The sequence below is a fragment of the Zootoca vivipara genome, chromosome 4 (genome assembly GCF_963506605.1).
Source record: "Zootoca vivipara chromosome 4, rZooViv1.1, whole genome shotgun sequence".
NCBI lineage: Eukaryota > Metazoa > Chordata > Lepidosauria > Squamata > Lacertidae > Zootoca > Zootoca vivipara.
Genome location: NC_083279.1, coordinates 83,962,429 through 83,979,887, shown reverse-complemented (window position 1 = coordinate 83,979,887; position 17,459 = coordinate 83,962,429). Strand labels below are relative to the sequence as shown.

At 39.9% G+C, this 17,459-nt stretch overlaps 1 protein-coding gene across 3 annotated transcripts in view; it reads left to right on the top strand.

Moving 5' to 3' along the window:
- Positions 1–17,459, top strand: part of DYNC2H1 (dynein cytoplasmic 2 heavy chain 1) — a 151,362-nt gene that overhangs the window by 112,361 nt on the left and 21,542 nt on the right. For all 3 annotated transcript variants that reach the window (XM_060273859.1, XM_060273857.1, XM_060273858.1), the window contains one exon: positions 13,037–13,153. In XM_060273859.1, coding sequence (XP_060129842.1) covers positions 13,037–13,153 — 117 coding nt within the window. The remainder of the gene's footprint in view (positions 1–13,036; positions 13,154–17,459) is intronic.

The window sequence follows — 17,459 nt, the reverse complement described above, 5'->3', positions numbered from 1 at the left end:
CCGTTTGCCTCCCCCTGGGGGGAAGGCAAACGGCGAAAAGCCCCCACTGCGGACTGGCTTGGCGGTGGCGGGAAGAAGGGGAGGAATTCCTCCCCTTCTTCCCGCCACCGCCAAGCCAGTCCCGGAGCCGAATTGCGGCGTGGCGGGGGCTTTTTGCCGTTTGCCTCCCCCTTAGCTCGGGGAAGGCAAACGGCGAAAAGCCCCCCCCCCCCCGCGCCGCAATTCGGCTCTGTCCCCCGCGCGCTTTAGTTTGGGGAAGCAGGCAGGGAGACGCAACAGCCCGGGAAGCTGCGGGCTGTTGCGTCTCCCTGCCTGCTTCCCCGAGCCGTAGCGCATCGGGGGACAGCCGAAGATCGGCGGGCACTGTTTGCCGGGGTTGAAAAACCCCGGCAAGCGGCGCCTGCCGATCTTCGTGTGACAGGCAGTGGGGAATGCAGGCAGGCAATAGAGCAAGCGCCTGCCTGCCTTCCCCGCCGCCAGTCCCCCGGTGCTTCGTGCAGCGCTGCTGGGTGCCGACCCGGCAGGCCGCTTCCTTGATCTGGCGGCCTGCCGGGTCGGCGCTGATCAGCGCTGCGCGGAGCACCGGATCGAGGAGCCGGCATGCATTCTAGCGCCCGTTTATTTAACGGGCTGAAGACACTAGTATATCATAAAGACACCTGTCTTCACTGTCCTTCGCACCTGGAACCCTGGAATCTTGCACTGCTCAAAGTTTGAGGTGGCATGCAAACAATATTAATTGTAAATTGAATTGCTTGTCAGCACAAATACTCAAAAGAAGGTTCTGCAACAGTGATTAGAGTGCAATGTTAGACTCCAGTCAATTGTTTAATGTATTTCTATTTGGGGTAAGTCAATTAAAATGCTGCTTTTGGTGGTGTGCATTCACTTCTCCACCAGGCAAATTGAAGGTGAGAATCTGCTAGCTTCTGAGATATGATTTTGCAGCTAACATCTCACTGGACAAACCATAAAGATGGCCATAATAAAGCTGTGTATCAGTTTACCTTGTTCATTAAATCTGTTCCATTAAATCTGGTGTATTTTCTAATGTTCAGATTCTGGTAACAGAAAGAAATGAAAAAAATGACTGCAGATTTAATTCAGAGATTAAACAAAACTTACTATAGTGCTGACTAAGGCATCCGTGGAGGAAATTGACTATCTAGATCCACTCCAAACTGGGTTCAGTCCCACGTTTGGGGCTGAATCTGTCTTGGTTGCGCTGAGAGTGAGAGGGGAAATTGTTGGTCTTACTAGATCTTGGTGACTTTTGGATAACATCAACCATGGTATCCTCCTGAACCATCCATGAGAGGGTGTATTTGGTGCACTGTTCTCAGATTCAAAAAGAACAGGAAAATGCAAGTTCTTAAATTTTATTCTGTGAAAAATGTTTGGAATGTCTGTGTTAGAGCTCAGTTACACTGAGGTGTAATGAGTAACTCTGAGATTTAATGAAGATTAATTGACAATTAATAGCCGTAAATCATTTTTGACAAGGAAGGAGTTATAGCCTTACTCTTTTGTTCACTTTGTAAGCCCATTTACAGCTTACCAAAGTCTGAGTTCAGTTCACTGCTGCTTATCTGAAGAAATACTGTACACAATCACTCTTTACAAGATATATCAGAAGCAATAGAAAAGCCCCAGTTTTATCAGGAGATCCAGGCCCTCTGATAAAATACTTTAACATATAAGAAAGGTGAACTGAATTGAGGGGTGGCTATTTCAGGATGCATTTTGCTGTAAACAGGCTCATTATAAGCATTTCATGCTAAACAAAAAGTATTGGTGATCCTTTAATTAACCATTTAAACCATCATTTTCATTTCTAGCTTTTTATATTTCAATTGTAATGTGTTTTCTTCATGGAAAGCCATTGTTGAAGCATGCTGGCCCTTCTTTGATGCAGAATACAAATATATGCTGCAGCACAATGCAGAGTCATGGGATCCCCTTTGAAATCTTACTGCATCACGAATGCATTTCCGAACTGAGTGGCACAGTCAGTCAAAAGCAAAACTCCAGTATTCTGTCTAAGCAATGTTAGTGACATTCTCCATATGTGCCTTTGTTCTATAAATGCACACAGACACGATTATCACTGCATGCAAGGATCGCCCCAAATTACCATTTCATAAACATGACCTGAACCATGAAATTCACACAGTTTTCTTCTAGTCCACATAATTGGAGGATACAGAAATCATTTATAAAGCACAGTTTGCTTTTTATTATTCAGTCATACACTCAGTTATCTTATTGCCATATGGCGTTTTGAACTCAGCTCTGAGCCTCAGCTTTGCAAATTCCTGCCATAAAGATACTTAACGATGCCCTTGAAACATTGCATCATGTTACAACAGCCTTTTACAGCAGATAATATAGTAGTTGATAATATAGTAGTTATAAGTCTTTGATTAATAAGGGGTGCATTTTTATAGTAATGAAAAATGACTATGAAAAGTGAAACCTGCCTTAGCCCATGTTAGTTTAAATTCTGAAATAAAGATACTGAAATTTCAGATATGGAATTACCACTTGGACTACACCTTGACCCATATTTGACAACAAGCATTACTAAAATATATATATATATATATATATATTAGCTAAAAGCTGATTGTTTTTCTAAGTGGTGCATGATGATCTGAGAAGTTTGTTTCTTGAAATGGTACCATCTCCTTATCCCAAATCATATATATCCAAAGTAATTTGAAGAGCTGATTTCCCTCTGTTGAGGAAAGCTATCAGATGATTGCTTATTTCTAAGCAATGCCTTTCTCAGAAGCAAAAACCTTAGTCAACCAGTGCTTACATGTGTGTGGCCTAAGCACAACAGATAATATATTCATTACCTCCATTACTGTCAACTTTATGTGAATCTCATATTGAGTGCTTCAACCTAGATTTTAGAGTCTGGATTTACTTGCACTTGCTTCCTCAGTGGAAGGAAAGCATTTGGAAGTCTACATTGTACCTTTTGTTAATCTCTGATTTCTGTACAATGTACTATACAGAGACTTTGCATGCTCGCTTTCCCTCAGCTTTCAGTTCCTTCATCTGAGTTTCACATTATATGTGCACTTGTACAAATGGAAAAGCACCACGGAAGCATTTTTATGTGATTGTATTTGCTATTGCATCCAGCTTCTTTAGAGCCATAATTTGCACATGTGTAGTTGTGGACAGTGCACATTCATAAAACACTGCCACAACACAGTTACTTGATGAGGTTGAACATAGGGTTCTGTCAAGTGTGTATGGTGCTTAACCAGTGTAATGGTGTTACATCAATGTTCTGGGCTACCCGCATGCTACATGTTGGTGCACAGTGAGAACATGCTGGTCATTTCGCCCCCCCCCCTTCTGCTGCTGCCCAATACTGGGAGTGAAACATTGGTTTGGCTTTGTGTTACATCGAAATCAGAGCTTGTGGTTTGCCTTGCTCCAAACAAACAATGAGCATTAACCAAGGTTTGTTCTGGGCTTACTGCTTGTGGTTTGTTTGGAAGAGAAAACACCATAACTGAGGTTAAACAGATGTTAAGGCAAGCCACGGTTTAGCTTCCAGTACTAGAGACTTAGTGTTACATGCAAACAAAGTTACTATACATTCTTAGTTAAATTGGAGGAGTAAGATGCAAAGCAGAATAAACTCTCATAACAAATGACTGAACAGAACCAGGACATTTTTTCTGCCTGCAAGTTATACAGATACTGAGGAGGTGCTGTTCTTCCTGCTGCTGCTGCTGCTGCTGCTGCTGGATCTGGACAAATATACCTTATTACTAGGGACTCCCTCCCCTGTTCCCTCCACTTGCCATTCCCTCTGCCAACCCCCCTTCCCCAACATGTGGTCAACCCACCCTCTCTTTATACCAGGCATCCCCAAACTTTGGCTCTCCAGATGTTTGGGACTACAATTCCCATCATCCCTGATCACTGGTCCTGTTAGCTAGGGATTATGGGAGTTGTAGGCCAAAACATCTGGAGGGCTGCAGTTTGGGGGTGCCTGCTTCATACCTTAACCCACCCACTTGCCTATCCCCTCACAGGCTACCCCAGCCCCTTTTAAAGGAGAGCGGGAGGCACTACAGAGAGAAGTTTGCCAAACTGCTCTCTGAAGCACCTCCCCCCTCCATCACTTGTCTCAGCAGCAATGTTAAATGGAGTGGGGGCACTTCAGAGAGCAGTTTGTGGCAGTCATGGGGGGGGCATGAAAGGGAGAAGGAAGGTCCTTTCTCTCCTTTGTTTCCCCTCCACCTACTGCCACTGCTGCACAGAGAGAGAAGGAAGCCTGAATTTTAGCATAGTTTTTTTTCTCTGCTTCTCACAGCAGCATGCACGGCACAGCAGCAGCTCTCTCATCATCACTTTATTGTATGGTGGGGGAGCTTAGAGAGTGCCTTCCTCCCTCCTTCCCAACTGGCAGAACCTTCCTCCTTCAGTCATGGGTGTAATGCTTCATTATAACGTTCATGTATAAAATCAATTGTAGGCCCAGACTTTATGGCCAAATAATGGATCTTATCTAGAATATCAATTTAATCTGTAGACCTTCATATGCTGTATTTTACATGCATATGCCCTATTCAAATATTTTACCTACCCATGGAACATCTAGTGGCATTGCATGTCTGACAAGTTTCTTAGGTGCAAGGAGGGTTGCAAACTGGGTCTATGTGTTTTGTAACTGGGACAGTACAAATGAATGTACTCCCCTGGTTTATTCACACACAGTTTGCTTGTTGGTCTCCTTTTTCTTTTCATTTTTGGCTTATTTATAATGACTTACGGTTATATACAGATAAAGACTAACTGACTGTATTCCTAATAAAATGCAGTACATGGCCTCTTCACAGAAACAAGTGGCACATAGGTTTTGAACTTTGATGGTATTCATATTCACAGCTGGCAGAATGAATGGGTTTTTCACTGTGACAGAGAGGTTCGCTTTTAGTTTGCTTAAGTTAAAATTGCATAAGCTAGCATGTCTCCTGTGATTTGTATTCAAGCTTTTAAGACCTAATTCCCTTGAAAAATATGCTGATGCAGTTCCTTGACATAGTATAAAGCCTGCACATTTTACTTCTGATACTTAGTAAAAACCTCATCTTGCAAATCACTGCCATAAATTATAGTTTGGACATGCACAAGACTAGAATGCATATTGGAAGGATACTGAAACAATCTATGCTCTCATAATATTCACTATCCTGACAAAGAGTGCCATTATTGTAGTTACGAATCTTTAGCACTGTTTCATGCTAACAGATCCTTAGTCAAGTTCTCAGTGATATAAGTAAATAAATGATAAAAAAAATGTAAATGACATTTGGTGTAAGCACTGAGGAAGCTTATGGAGTTTAATTTTTCTTACTTAAAAATACATTTCATGGCAGGCTTATGGAAAGAATCCCAGTTTTCTTTTTTAAACATTTGTAAAATGTTGGATTTCATGTAACCCTCGATTTAAATATTTAACTTAATACAAACATTAAATCTAACTAAGCACCAGGAAGCTTCCTAAAAGACAAACGATTCATTTTCAGGAGTGTCAAATTACAAGAGACAAAGGATTTTAACATTAGGGCTTAAGTCTTTAGCACTCTTTTCTGGAAGTATGTTGACTGAAGGTGTCCTTCCTTGTAACATTACTGGTATTTGTACTGCAAATTATGGACCTGATCCAGCCAGTTTCTTCCACACTCCCTCAGATATGATTCTCTCATGGTAAAACTGCTGACAAGGAGAGCTGGTTTCCAACACTCATGTCAGCTTGCCAAACTAGCGAGTAACTGGTGTCTTGAACCTTTTATCCATTGGCAATGAAGGTAGACAGAAGGAAGTACTGCAGCCTCATAGCTGACATGGCCAGTATGATTAAGCCATTTGTCAGCTGGCACAAGAGCTGAAGGTGTTTGGTTTTCACCTTGGCCTAAAATCCTCAGAACCTTCTACGGATCCTCAGACTAAGCTTGTTGTCCACCAGCTGCTTTGCCTCACCCTGCACTCTCTACACTCATTTGCCATGTGCTGCCTGTCTTCAGGGTTAACTACCTTGAGTGTGCTTTCAAGCTGCCAGCCCTGACATTATAGAACAGTGCAGTATTGCTTCTTATCTAACCTTCCTCTCGCTGCATATGTTGGAGGTTTCCAATATGGACCTACCCATAATTTTGACCAGTACAACAGATGTATCCTTAACTAAGTACTATGCTAGCATATACCACAGCACCACCCACCTAGCATATACCACAGCACCACCCACGTGTGTGTGTGTGTGTGTGTGTGCTATAGATATAGATGGGTGGCGCTGTGGTCTAAACCACTGAGCCTCTTGGGTTTGCCAATCAAAAGTAGGCAGTTCAAATCCCCATGACAGAGTGACCTCCCGTTGCTCTGTCCCAGCTCCTGCCAACCTAGCAGTTCGAAAGCATACCAGTAAGAGAAGATAAATAGGTACCACTGCAACGGGAATGTAAACATGTGCTCTGGCTTCCATCATGGTGTCCTATTGCACCAGAAGCAGTTTAGTCATGCTGGCCACATGACCCAGAAAAACTGTCTGTGCACAAACACCGGCTCCCTTGGCCTGGAAGCAGAGATGAGCGCCCCATAGTTGAATTCTGGACTTAACTGTCCCGGGGTCCTTTACCTATACTTATTAGTAAACACTAATATGGTGTTGGAGGAGACTCTTGAGAGTCCCATGGACTGCAAGAAGATCAAACCTATCCATTCTGAAGGAAATCAGCCCTGAGTGCTCACTAGAAGGACAGATCCTGAAGCTGAGGCTCCAATACTTTGGCCACATCATGAGAAGAGAAGACTCCCTGGAAAAGACCCTGATGTTGGGAAAGATTGAGGGCACTAGGAGAAGGGGATGACAGAGGATGAGATGGTTGGACAGTGCTCTCAAAGCTACGAACATGAGTTTGACCAAACTGTGGGAGGCAGTGCAAGACAGGAGTGCCTGGCGTGCTCTGGTCCATGGGGTCACGAAGAGTCGGACACGACTAAACAACAACAACAACAACATTAGTAAACACAGCAGTTACAGCCATTGTAGAGTTGGAAGGGATCCCCAGAGCATATAGTCCCACCCCCTGCAATGCAGGAAACTCAGCTAAAGCATCCATGACAGATTGACATCCAATCTCTGTTTAATGACAGAGGCTCCACCACCTCCCGAGGGAGTCCATTCCACTGTCTTTACTGTCAGAAAGTTATTCTTTCAGATGCTGAAAGCCAGTAAAGTACAGATGAAGCAAAATATAATTTTACACCTCAGCCTGCTCCAGCAAAAGGCTAGGAGAAGAATAAGTTGTTTATATGTACCTCCCCAAAGAGTCTTTCTTGTGGTTAAGTAGAGGCAGGAAATCACTGCATTGGAAAATAGGTTCCATTTTACATTCATCAAAAGTGGATCTTGTGACTGAAAATAGCTTTCCCGTGTTTGGATTGAATCAGGGTTATCTTTCATGAGTTTCTTTGCTAGTATTTATTCAGGACACATAACATAATTTTTAGATGCTGCTACCTACTGGTATTTTGAAAACTGTCTGTTGCCATTAACATGGCAAAAATAGTATATTTTCAAGCAGGGTGATAAGATCTGAGGAAATAACATTTATGTCACGTATATTATACAGTAACTAAATATGGTAGGTGGCAGTAGAGTACTTGTCTTTTTATTTTCCTGTTGATGGGTAGGTGAAAATGTAGAAGAAGGTTTATTGGCTGATTTCATAAGAAAAAATAATCAAGTCATTAAAGATTTTGTACTTTAGTACAAAAGTCTGCCACAGAGTTTTGAAGAGATAATTCTGCAGAAGCTGTACAAAACTCATTTTGTCACTTATCTTTGAATTTAATGTATGTTTACATTCTGTGACTTTTTAAAACTGTTGAGTAGATTTGCTTAAATAAACAAATGATTCAGCCATATTTAATACGGAGTAGGGGAAATCTGTAGCTGAACTACATTGCAGACAGAACAGAATCAATTTATATATAAATTTATATATAAATTAACTTAAGCATACTATGTAGTTACTAAAAATTAAAGCAACTTTTAGTTCATGTATTGTTTTCCAGTTTAGATTTTATCCTTTAAATTGTACAGTTCTTGTGAAAATCAACCCTTTCTGTATTCATGTGTACAACCTTTGCATCTAGTGGCTTAGTTCATTAATGGATGGGAAAGAACTAGGTGTCAGCAAACTTTTTCAGCAGGGGGCCGGTCCACTGTCCCTCAGACCTTGTGGGGGGCCGGACTATATTTTGGGATTTTTTTTTAGCAAATTCGTAGGCCCCACAAATAACCCAGAGATGCATTTTAAATAAAAGGACACATTCTACTCATGTAAAAACACGCTGATTCCCGGACCATCCACGGGCCAGATTTAGAAGGCGATTGGGCCAGATCTGGCCCCCGGGCCTTAGGTTGCCTACCCATGAACTAGAATGTGAGGTAGAATTATTTAACTCAGGTGGGTTCCTATAACTGTTAGGGCTATCAGGAAAAGGCCTACTTACGAGTAGTACCCTGGCAGAGACACATGCCTAGCTGGCATGTTCTCCCCCTCCTGGGCGATCGTTTGGCGATCGTATAAGCATTCTCCAGCCCGAACATCACAGCGACTGGTGCCAGAAGACACCAGCACACACTTCACAGATACGCAGAGGCTTGCGCAGTAGCGTAACAGAACTCAGTAGCACAGCATCTTGGCTAATCTATTTTATTTACATATAAACATACGTGGAGCTCTTCATCATGGCTCCCCCTCTCTCTCTAGCTGCACACAGCAAAGAGAAAGAACAAAGGAACAACAGTTCCACTTCAGGGACACAATAAGACAGACATCCTGTCTAAGTCACTTCCCACTCTGTGGAATCAAAACACATACCCAGTCATGTGATAGACAACAAACCCATGACTGACTACTCACGGGGAATGAATCTCCCAACAAGGACTGTCACATACTATTATGAAGTTCAGGATGAGAGAGGATTTTCAGCACTAACATTTCATTGTGCCATGGAAAAGGCTCTACTTTTCTTAAGAAGAAACATTGTGCAGGTACCTCTTCAATTTCAGGCCCTTCTAACCCCAAGTTTGCTTCCCAGGCTTCCAGCTTGCCCTTTGCATTCTCATTTGAACTCCACTGCACTTTTTCTGCTAGTACTTAGATTGTTGTTTAGATTGCAAGAACTTCAGTCAAAGGTGGTTTCTTTGCTTGTTTGATGGGTTTTTTTCTTTAGAAACAGACTGCATTATTGGTTAGCTACGGGCGTGAGAAACTTTATTCTGTTTTGGTCTCTGAAAGAAATAATTACTAGTCTTCACCTTCATTTTGTTCCCCTTAAGAGACCAGATAAAGATAAGTTTGGCTAATATGAGTGCAATAGAATATACTCATTTGTCATCCTATATATATGTTGGAGGGAATAGGAGGGGGGGAATCTAATTACTGTATTTTTCCATGTATAAGACTATATTTCCCCCCAAAAAAATTAAGTTTAAAATTGGGAGTCTTCTTATACAGTACATGGAAAGTTTAAAATATTTATTTCTTAATTTGGGGCTCAAAAAATTAGGGGTTGTCTTATACACAGGGGTGTTTTATACATGGAAAAATACGGTATATGGCTTAGTATAAATCTGGTTACAGGTAGGTAGCCGTGTTGGTCTGGATCGAAGTAAAATAAAAAAATTCCTTCAGTAGCACCTTAAAGACCAACTAAGTTTTTATTTTGGTATGAGCTTTCGTGTGCATGCACACTTCTTCAGATACAGTGAAATGGAAGTTTCCAGGCACTTATGTAGAGAAGGGGTGGGGAGGGGTGGGGATGGGGAGGGGGGATCACTCAGAAGGGTGGTGGAAATGGGTGATTGACTGACTGATAGCTGTTGATGACCGCAAACGACTGCAAATGGTTTTGCATGAAAAAGCAAGGGTTGAGATGGCTGAAGATCGCTTATCATGTATAATGAGATAAGAACCCGATATCTCTGTTCAAACCAGGTCCCTCCATGGTTTTGAGCTTGGTGATAAGTTGCAATTCAGCAACTTCTCTTTCCAGTCTATTTCTGAAATTCTTTTGTAGTAAGACAGCTACTTTGAGATCTTGTATAGAATGTCCTGGGAGATTGAAGTGTTCTCCTACTGGTTTTTCTGTCTTCTGGTTCCTGATGTCAGATTTATGTCCATTTATCCTTTGGCGTAGGGTTTGGCCTGTTTGTCCAATATAGAGAGCTGAAGGGCACTGTTGGCATTTGATGGCATACACAATGTTAGAGGATGAGCAATTAAATAGTCCTGAGATGGTATGTTGGATGTTGTTGGGGCCAGTAATGGTGTTGTCTGGGTGTATGTGGCAGCAAAGTTGGCATCTGGGTTTATTGCAGGCTCTGGTACCAGTGTCCATGTTAAGTCTGGTGGTTGTATTATTGTGGGTGAGGAGTTGTTTAAGATTGGGTGGCTGTCTGTAGGCAATGAAAGGTCTTCCTCCCAGAGCTTGAGAAAGGGAGCGGTCATTGTCCAGGAGAGGCTGTAGATCTCTGATGATGCGTTGTACTGTTTTAGCTTGGGAGCTGTATGTGATGACTAGTGGTGTTCTGTTATTTTCTTTTTTGGGTCTGTCTTGCAGCAGGTTCTCTCTAGGTATCTGTCTGGCTCTGTTGGTCTGTTGTTTAAGTTAAACAACAGACCAACAGAGCCAGACAGATACCTAGAGAGAACCTGCTGCAAGACAGACCCAAAAAAGAAAATAACAGAACACCACTAGTCATCACATACAGCTCCCAAGCTAAAACAGTACAACGCATCATCAGAGATCTACAGCCTCTCCTGGACAATGACCGCTCCCTTTCTCAAGCTCTGGGAGGAAGACCTTTCATTGCCTACAGACAGCCACCCAATCTTAAACAACTCCTCACCCACAATAATACAACCACCAGACTTAACATGGACACTGGTACCAGAGCCTGCAATAAACCCAGATGCCAACTTTGCTGCCACATACACCCAGACAACACCATTACTGGCCCCAACAACATCCAACATACCATCTCAGGACTATTTAATTGCTCATCCTCTAACATTGTGTATGCCATCAAATGCCAACAGTGCCCTTCAGCTCTCTATATTGGACAAACAGGCCAAACCCTACGCCAAAGGATAAATGGACATAAATCTGACATCAGGAACCAGAAGACAGAAAAACCAGTAGGAGAACACTTCAATCTCCCAGGACATTCTATACAAGATCTCAAAGTAGCTGTCTTACTACAAAAGAATTTCAGAAATAGACTGGAAAGAGAAGTTGCTGAATTGCAACTTATCACCAAGCTCAAAACCATGGAGGGACCTGGTTTGAACAGAGATATCGGGTTCTTATCTCATTATACATGATAAGCGATCTTCAGCCATCTCAACCCTTGCTTTTTCATGCAAAACCATTTGCAGTCGTTTGCGGTCATCAACAGCTATCAGTCAGTCAATCACCCATTTCCACCACCCTTCTGAGTGATCCCCCCTCCCCATCCCCACCCCTCCCCACCCCTTCTCTACATAAGTGCCTGGAAACTTCCATTTCACTGTATCTGAAGAAGTGTGCATGCACACGAAAGCTCATACCAAAATAAAAACTTAGTTGGTCTTTAAGGTGCTACTGAAGGAATTTTTTTATTTTAGTATAAATCTGTGTATCTAGTAGAAAAGCAAGGTTGCATTTTGGATTTTCAAGGGAACAAAACATTCCCAATAAGTTAAGTGATGCATTTCCATCAAAATTCAAAATCTTTTGTATCTAGTTTGAGAATGGAAATGTTAAAAAAAATATCTCCATTTGTGTCTATGTTCCTTTTAAAGCTTGAATTTGTTTTCTTCAATGTTTAGCAAATTAATCGATAGCAACAATTATAAAAGTTAAAATAATACTTCCACAGACTACCAACTAGTGAGGCTTCATGTTCTAGCAAGTCTGATAAATTATTTTAATTTGCTTTCACTGAACCAAACAACAGTACATAATTTATCAGACAAACAAAGAAAATGAAACAGTGCATCATCACACATTTTTCAAGATTAGAAAATCAATCAAAAATGCACTAGTGGACTTTAAGTGGATAATTCTGACTATTTAACAACTAAATAGTTTGCCCTAGAGAAAGATTAATGTTTTTTTATTTAAGAAGTTCTGTGTGGCCAAGCAAAACAGAACTACACGGTGGTTTTAAAATCTTAGAAGAAACAACCATTTTAAATAACATGTAAACAGAAAATAAACATTCTGCTATTTTATTGATCTTGAATTTAAAATTGTTTCATTTCTTCTTGGGAGCTACCCTGACAGCTCTGTTACAGGCAGCCCGATAAGATAAATAAATGTCAGTATAGGCAATGCTACTGTATTGCTGTGGGGCGAAAACGCATAACAATTCATAGATATTTATTTATTCCAGCAAGGGTGAAGTAAAATGAAACTATCCCACTTAAACTTCCAAAAATCCCAATTGAATTTTTTAAAAAAAGATAAAATACTGATTTCTTGCTAAGGTCAAAACTAATAAATGGAGCTGGTTTTTAAATATTCCTTGTTGGAAAGATCCCCCCCCCTTTCACCAGAGCCTCTAGCGAGGTTATTGCAAGACAGGCCCGTGAGGTGTGTGCATGGCATTCTTACAGTTGCCTGCCTCTATAGGCCCCCCAAAATGCCAGCATCTGTGTCTCAATAGTGATAGCAGCAAGATGCAAGACACTGTATGCTTGCTTCCTTCTCCTACCATATCACAAGGATTTCAATAATATGTGATTCAATCCTGCACATATTTATGATTGCTACAGTTGCAATGCCATCATGAATATACATGGTTAGGGTACTGCAGCCTTGAGTCGGATTTGAAGTGCTTGATTCCACCCCGACCTCCGGAAGACAATTCTGTTTATTTGACTCACCCATAACCTTACTAGAGAATTGTCTAAGTGTTCACACACTGTCATATTATCTTTTTATCTCGCAGGTAATTTCACAGCTTCGGATCTTGAGCAGGTCTGTAACTGCTGGCTGCAAATTTGACAGGGAAATCTGGTCTAATGAGCTCTCTCCAGTCCTCAATCTATGGAAGAAGCTTAATCAGGTAAGAGGGTCATTTGTTGGTAAAGATTTCAGTATTACTTTCAATAGAACAGTCTAGGTAAAATGTCTATATCAATCATTTGAAAGATGGGCATTCCACAAAAAGGGAATTCCAGTACAACATGGATTTCAGATAATATTTTGTTGGAGCCAAAGATTCCTTTCAACTGATAGAACTTTTTTTTTTCTTTCGGAGAAAAGAATGTGGCTGCGGGTTGTAAGGTAGACTTCTTTTCGGTACAAATTTTTCAAGAGACAAGTACCGGTAATATCACCTCACAGGTACTGTAGTGAGGATATCTCCAGAAGTGGCACTGCTTAATATAATTGAGGAGTTGGATAAAAACTTGAAAAGTAAAGACCTTTCAACCCACATATTGATGGCAGCATGTCTCATCATTTCAAGATTCTGGAAAGATTTAGTGAGCCACTTTAGACAACCAGTAATTCAAGTTATGTACGATTCTGAGTATTGGTAGAAAACTTAATGCAAAAATTATACCTGGCTAAGGACTAGATTTTTAAAAAAAGTTTCTTTTCTGTATGGGTCAATTCTATTTTCTGTACAATTGTGGCATATTCAAGGAATTTGCAGGTCCTTGTTAAATGTTGACTAAAATAAATTCTGCAATATATACTAGTTTATGAAAATTTGTTTTGATTTTCATCATCTGTTTGAATATTACATGTATTCTTTGTATATTGTTTTAAAAGTGGGTACAATAATTAGATCAGTGGAGTGAGAATGGATGAGAAATCTGTACGTTTAGGAGACAATAGTGACGATGGCACTAACGTAAAACATGTTAGTTTTATACAGCTGACATGAAGTTACTTGAGCTTATTCCAAAGCCACAATTTGAATTATGTCCCTTTCAGTATCAACCTTAAGTCATTGCTGTGAGCGGGAAATATAAATTTAAACAAATAAGCAGTGAATTGGATGAAGCCAATAGCATCCGTGTGTGGAAATGCTCGCATGAGTGTTGACCAGCACATGCAGCATTTGACTTGAATCCAGCTTTTAGCACACCTCTGTAGATGATCTTCCTTCCCCTTTGCGCATTCAGTAAATGCATATGGGTAACATCTGAAAAGAATTATTGTGGTGCTCCCTTTCTTAAGCCAGCGTTGCAGCTTTTATCTGTTGTAGCCAAATATCTCAGTTGTGAGTTGATGCTCTGGGCTTGGACATTTTCAGTCATTGCTTGGAAATCATCCAGGTTGACTGTTGGCACTGTCAAAACCGACTCTGAAAACCATTAGTTGGGGGATATGTATGCGGATCTGCTCAAGTAAGGACCATAATTATTATCCTCCTGGTTCAGATAGTAGAAACTGCCAACCGAAAATTATACTTTCATACCTGAAAAATTATGAATATTTTAAAATAGACTCCTCTTTCCAAATTCATTTGGGTGAATCACTTTCCAGTTTTTATCTACATAATTAGTCACTACATTTTATATTTTATTTAAATCAATAGGATTAGCTATAGACACATTTCTTTCTGATGGTCATTTTAAATTAAAAATAACTCAGTTAAGAATACTAATCAGCATTAAGTGCAATTTTTGCCCCTCAAAATTATAATTAATTTTGAAATACTTTAATTTTTAAGTGAGGAAACATTGCAGACTTGAAATAATTTTAATAGTTCTCTTTAGTATACGTTAATGTATATTTAAAATATATTTCACTATGAAAATTATGAAAACTTGACATCTCTCCACGGCTCACTAAACTACAGAATTTTTGTTACTAAATATTATAATGAACAGTTCTGCAAAGCGTAGCCATTTTAAAACTTTTTATTATAATAATAATAATGAATGGTGCATATGTTTGTAATGCTTGGGATATAGTTCTGTAGTCAATAAACTAAATTACTTTCATTGTACTGCACTAAAGTGGAACCACATCATTTCAAAGTTTCTCTACAAGTATTATTTCCCTATTTTGAGCACGAGATACCCAAACTGATGTAGCCCCACAAAAGTAATTTGCATGATACTGTTACTAGGAGTCTCTGCAACAGTTTGTGAGGATTTTTCAAGGGTCCACAAATTTAGTCACCATCTTTGTCTCTGATCATGCTGTCAGAGAAAAAGCTCTACCTCTTAACTGAATCACAGGCACTGGGGTGTGGCAATATAAATATCTGCTTATATTCTGCAATTGGTAATATAGAGGCATTCTAAGTGCCACTGAACTGCAGGAACTCCCCAGCAAACCCTTCTGCACAACTTTGGGCAAGCCAAAAAAAGCTCACCTTTTCTGTCCGGATTTTCACTGTTTGAAATATGGCAATCCTAGAGTTGATGCTGATCACAAAAAAAATGATTTGACCACTAAGCCTTCTATCCTTTTGTAGTATGTAGTCAGTGAAGACACAGTGTGGCAGTCACAGATCATCTGTGCTGTTTTCAAGAAAAGTTCATGAATAGGATAATTTTGAAACCAGACATGGAATGCAGAGCTGTTGTGAAGTTTGGATGTTTGTGTCTATGTAGACCTCTTTTAGCTTTTATCACTAGAAATGAGTACATGATAACTGAATCTGGACTAGATCCACACAGATGATGATGATGATGATGATGATTATTATTATTATTATTATTATTATTATTATTACTATTATTATTATAATTTTATACAGTTTCTAATTAATTATATTCCTATACAGTCCTTCACCCAAAGATCACAGGGCAGTTTACAATATAAAAATGCATACCATAATAACAGATAAAAAATAACCCATACATAGTTTAAAAGGCCATAGATCATTGAATTAGCCAAAGGCCTGGCAGAAGAAGAATGTTTTTACCTGACACCTAAATATATGTAATAATTGGCATCACCATGATGAATTTCCCATCCCATGGCCTTAACATTTAGTAGGACCCACTGTGTGAGCCATTGTGCAGTGATTTCCCCCACTAGTAGTTATCAGTGACATGGATTGGTGGTGAAGAAACTCACTATATGAATGTGGAAACAGCGCAGCTGACAACAAGAATAATGTGGTGTGCCAACATTGTCAAAATAAATTCTGGAGGAGCTTTCCTATTTATTTCCCTTTCTTTTGACAATGGTGACTGGAAAGAGAGTGGTAAATGAAGCCCATGAAAAGCCACCTGAATCAGTTGCAGCCGTCAGGCCATTTTCTGAAGCAACTTCTTGGTAAAAACTGGCAGGCGATGAAAGTATTGTCACTGCTCTGCCATACAGTAAATGTGATTGATAACTTTTTTCCTACTTATTGAATTAAAATTCCAACTAAGTCAGCCTCTGTGCTCTTATGAAATTTAGTTCAGCACACTTGTACGCATATAGCAAGAATTAGTCCATTGTGAAATAGTTCGGCATGTTCAATTGTAACTTTCTTTCCACAAAGGAATCAGGCTACATTAAAAAAATAGATAGGTAAAATCATATGTATGTTATCTGTCTCTAATTAAAATCTGAGAAGAGCTTGCTTTAATGTAACCTTTTGCCATATACATAAATGTTTTGATCCTCCTTGGTTTGTGAGTCAAACCAAGAAATCTCTGAACATACTTTCCCATGGTTTTATTAATTACCTAAATAAAATGTAGTTTTATAAAATTTAAAATAAGTGCTGAGTGCTTGCCAGTTGTCTCAGTGCCATCACAGGCATTGGCCTGAATGCTGAAAGAGAGGCACACACTCACTCACTTGTGTAAATAGCTTTTTTTAAACACACGTCAGGTTGGCATATCATCAGAACCTACTCAAAACCAGCTGATAAAAATGACTAATCTTATTGTACAAGTATCAAAAAAGAAAATTTAATGTTGTAAATATATAATTTATGTAAAGTCTGTGTAGCTTTTTTCCATTACATATACTATGATTTCAAAGCTTGATTTTGGGGAAAATCAGGAAACAGAAAATTGTATCTGAAGTAATCTTCTGCTAATGGCTTTAGCTGAGCAATTTGCAAAGTTCTGAGGATTTAAGAACATTGATTATTGAAGAGGAAGCACTAATTAGTTGCATTTAAACTACAGCATCAGATGTTTCCCCAAAATATGGGTTTCAGGTTCATCAAGTATAATTAACTTGTTATAGTCTATTAAAAACATTGTTTACTTCCTGATATATTTGTCTGTCTGTCTGTCTGTCTGTCTGTCTGTCTGTCTGTCTGTCTGTCTGTCTCTCTCTCTCTCTCTCTCTCTCTCTCTCTCTCTGTGTGTGTGTGTGTGTAGGCAGGCTTTTAGCTAGGAATAAAACTGAATTTCATAATTGACCTGCCTCAGAAAACAAACACAGTCTGCTCATAA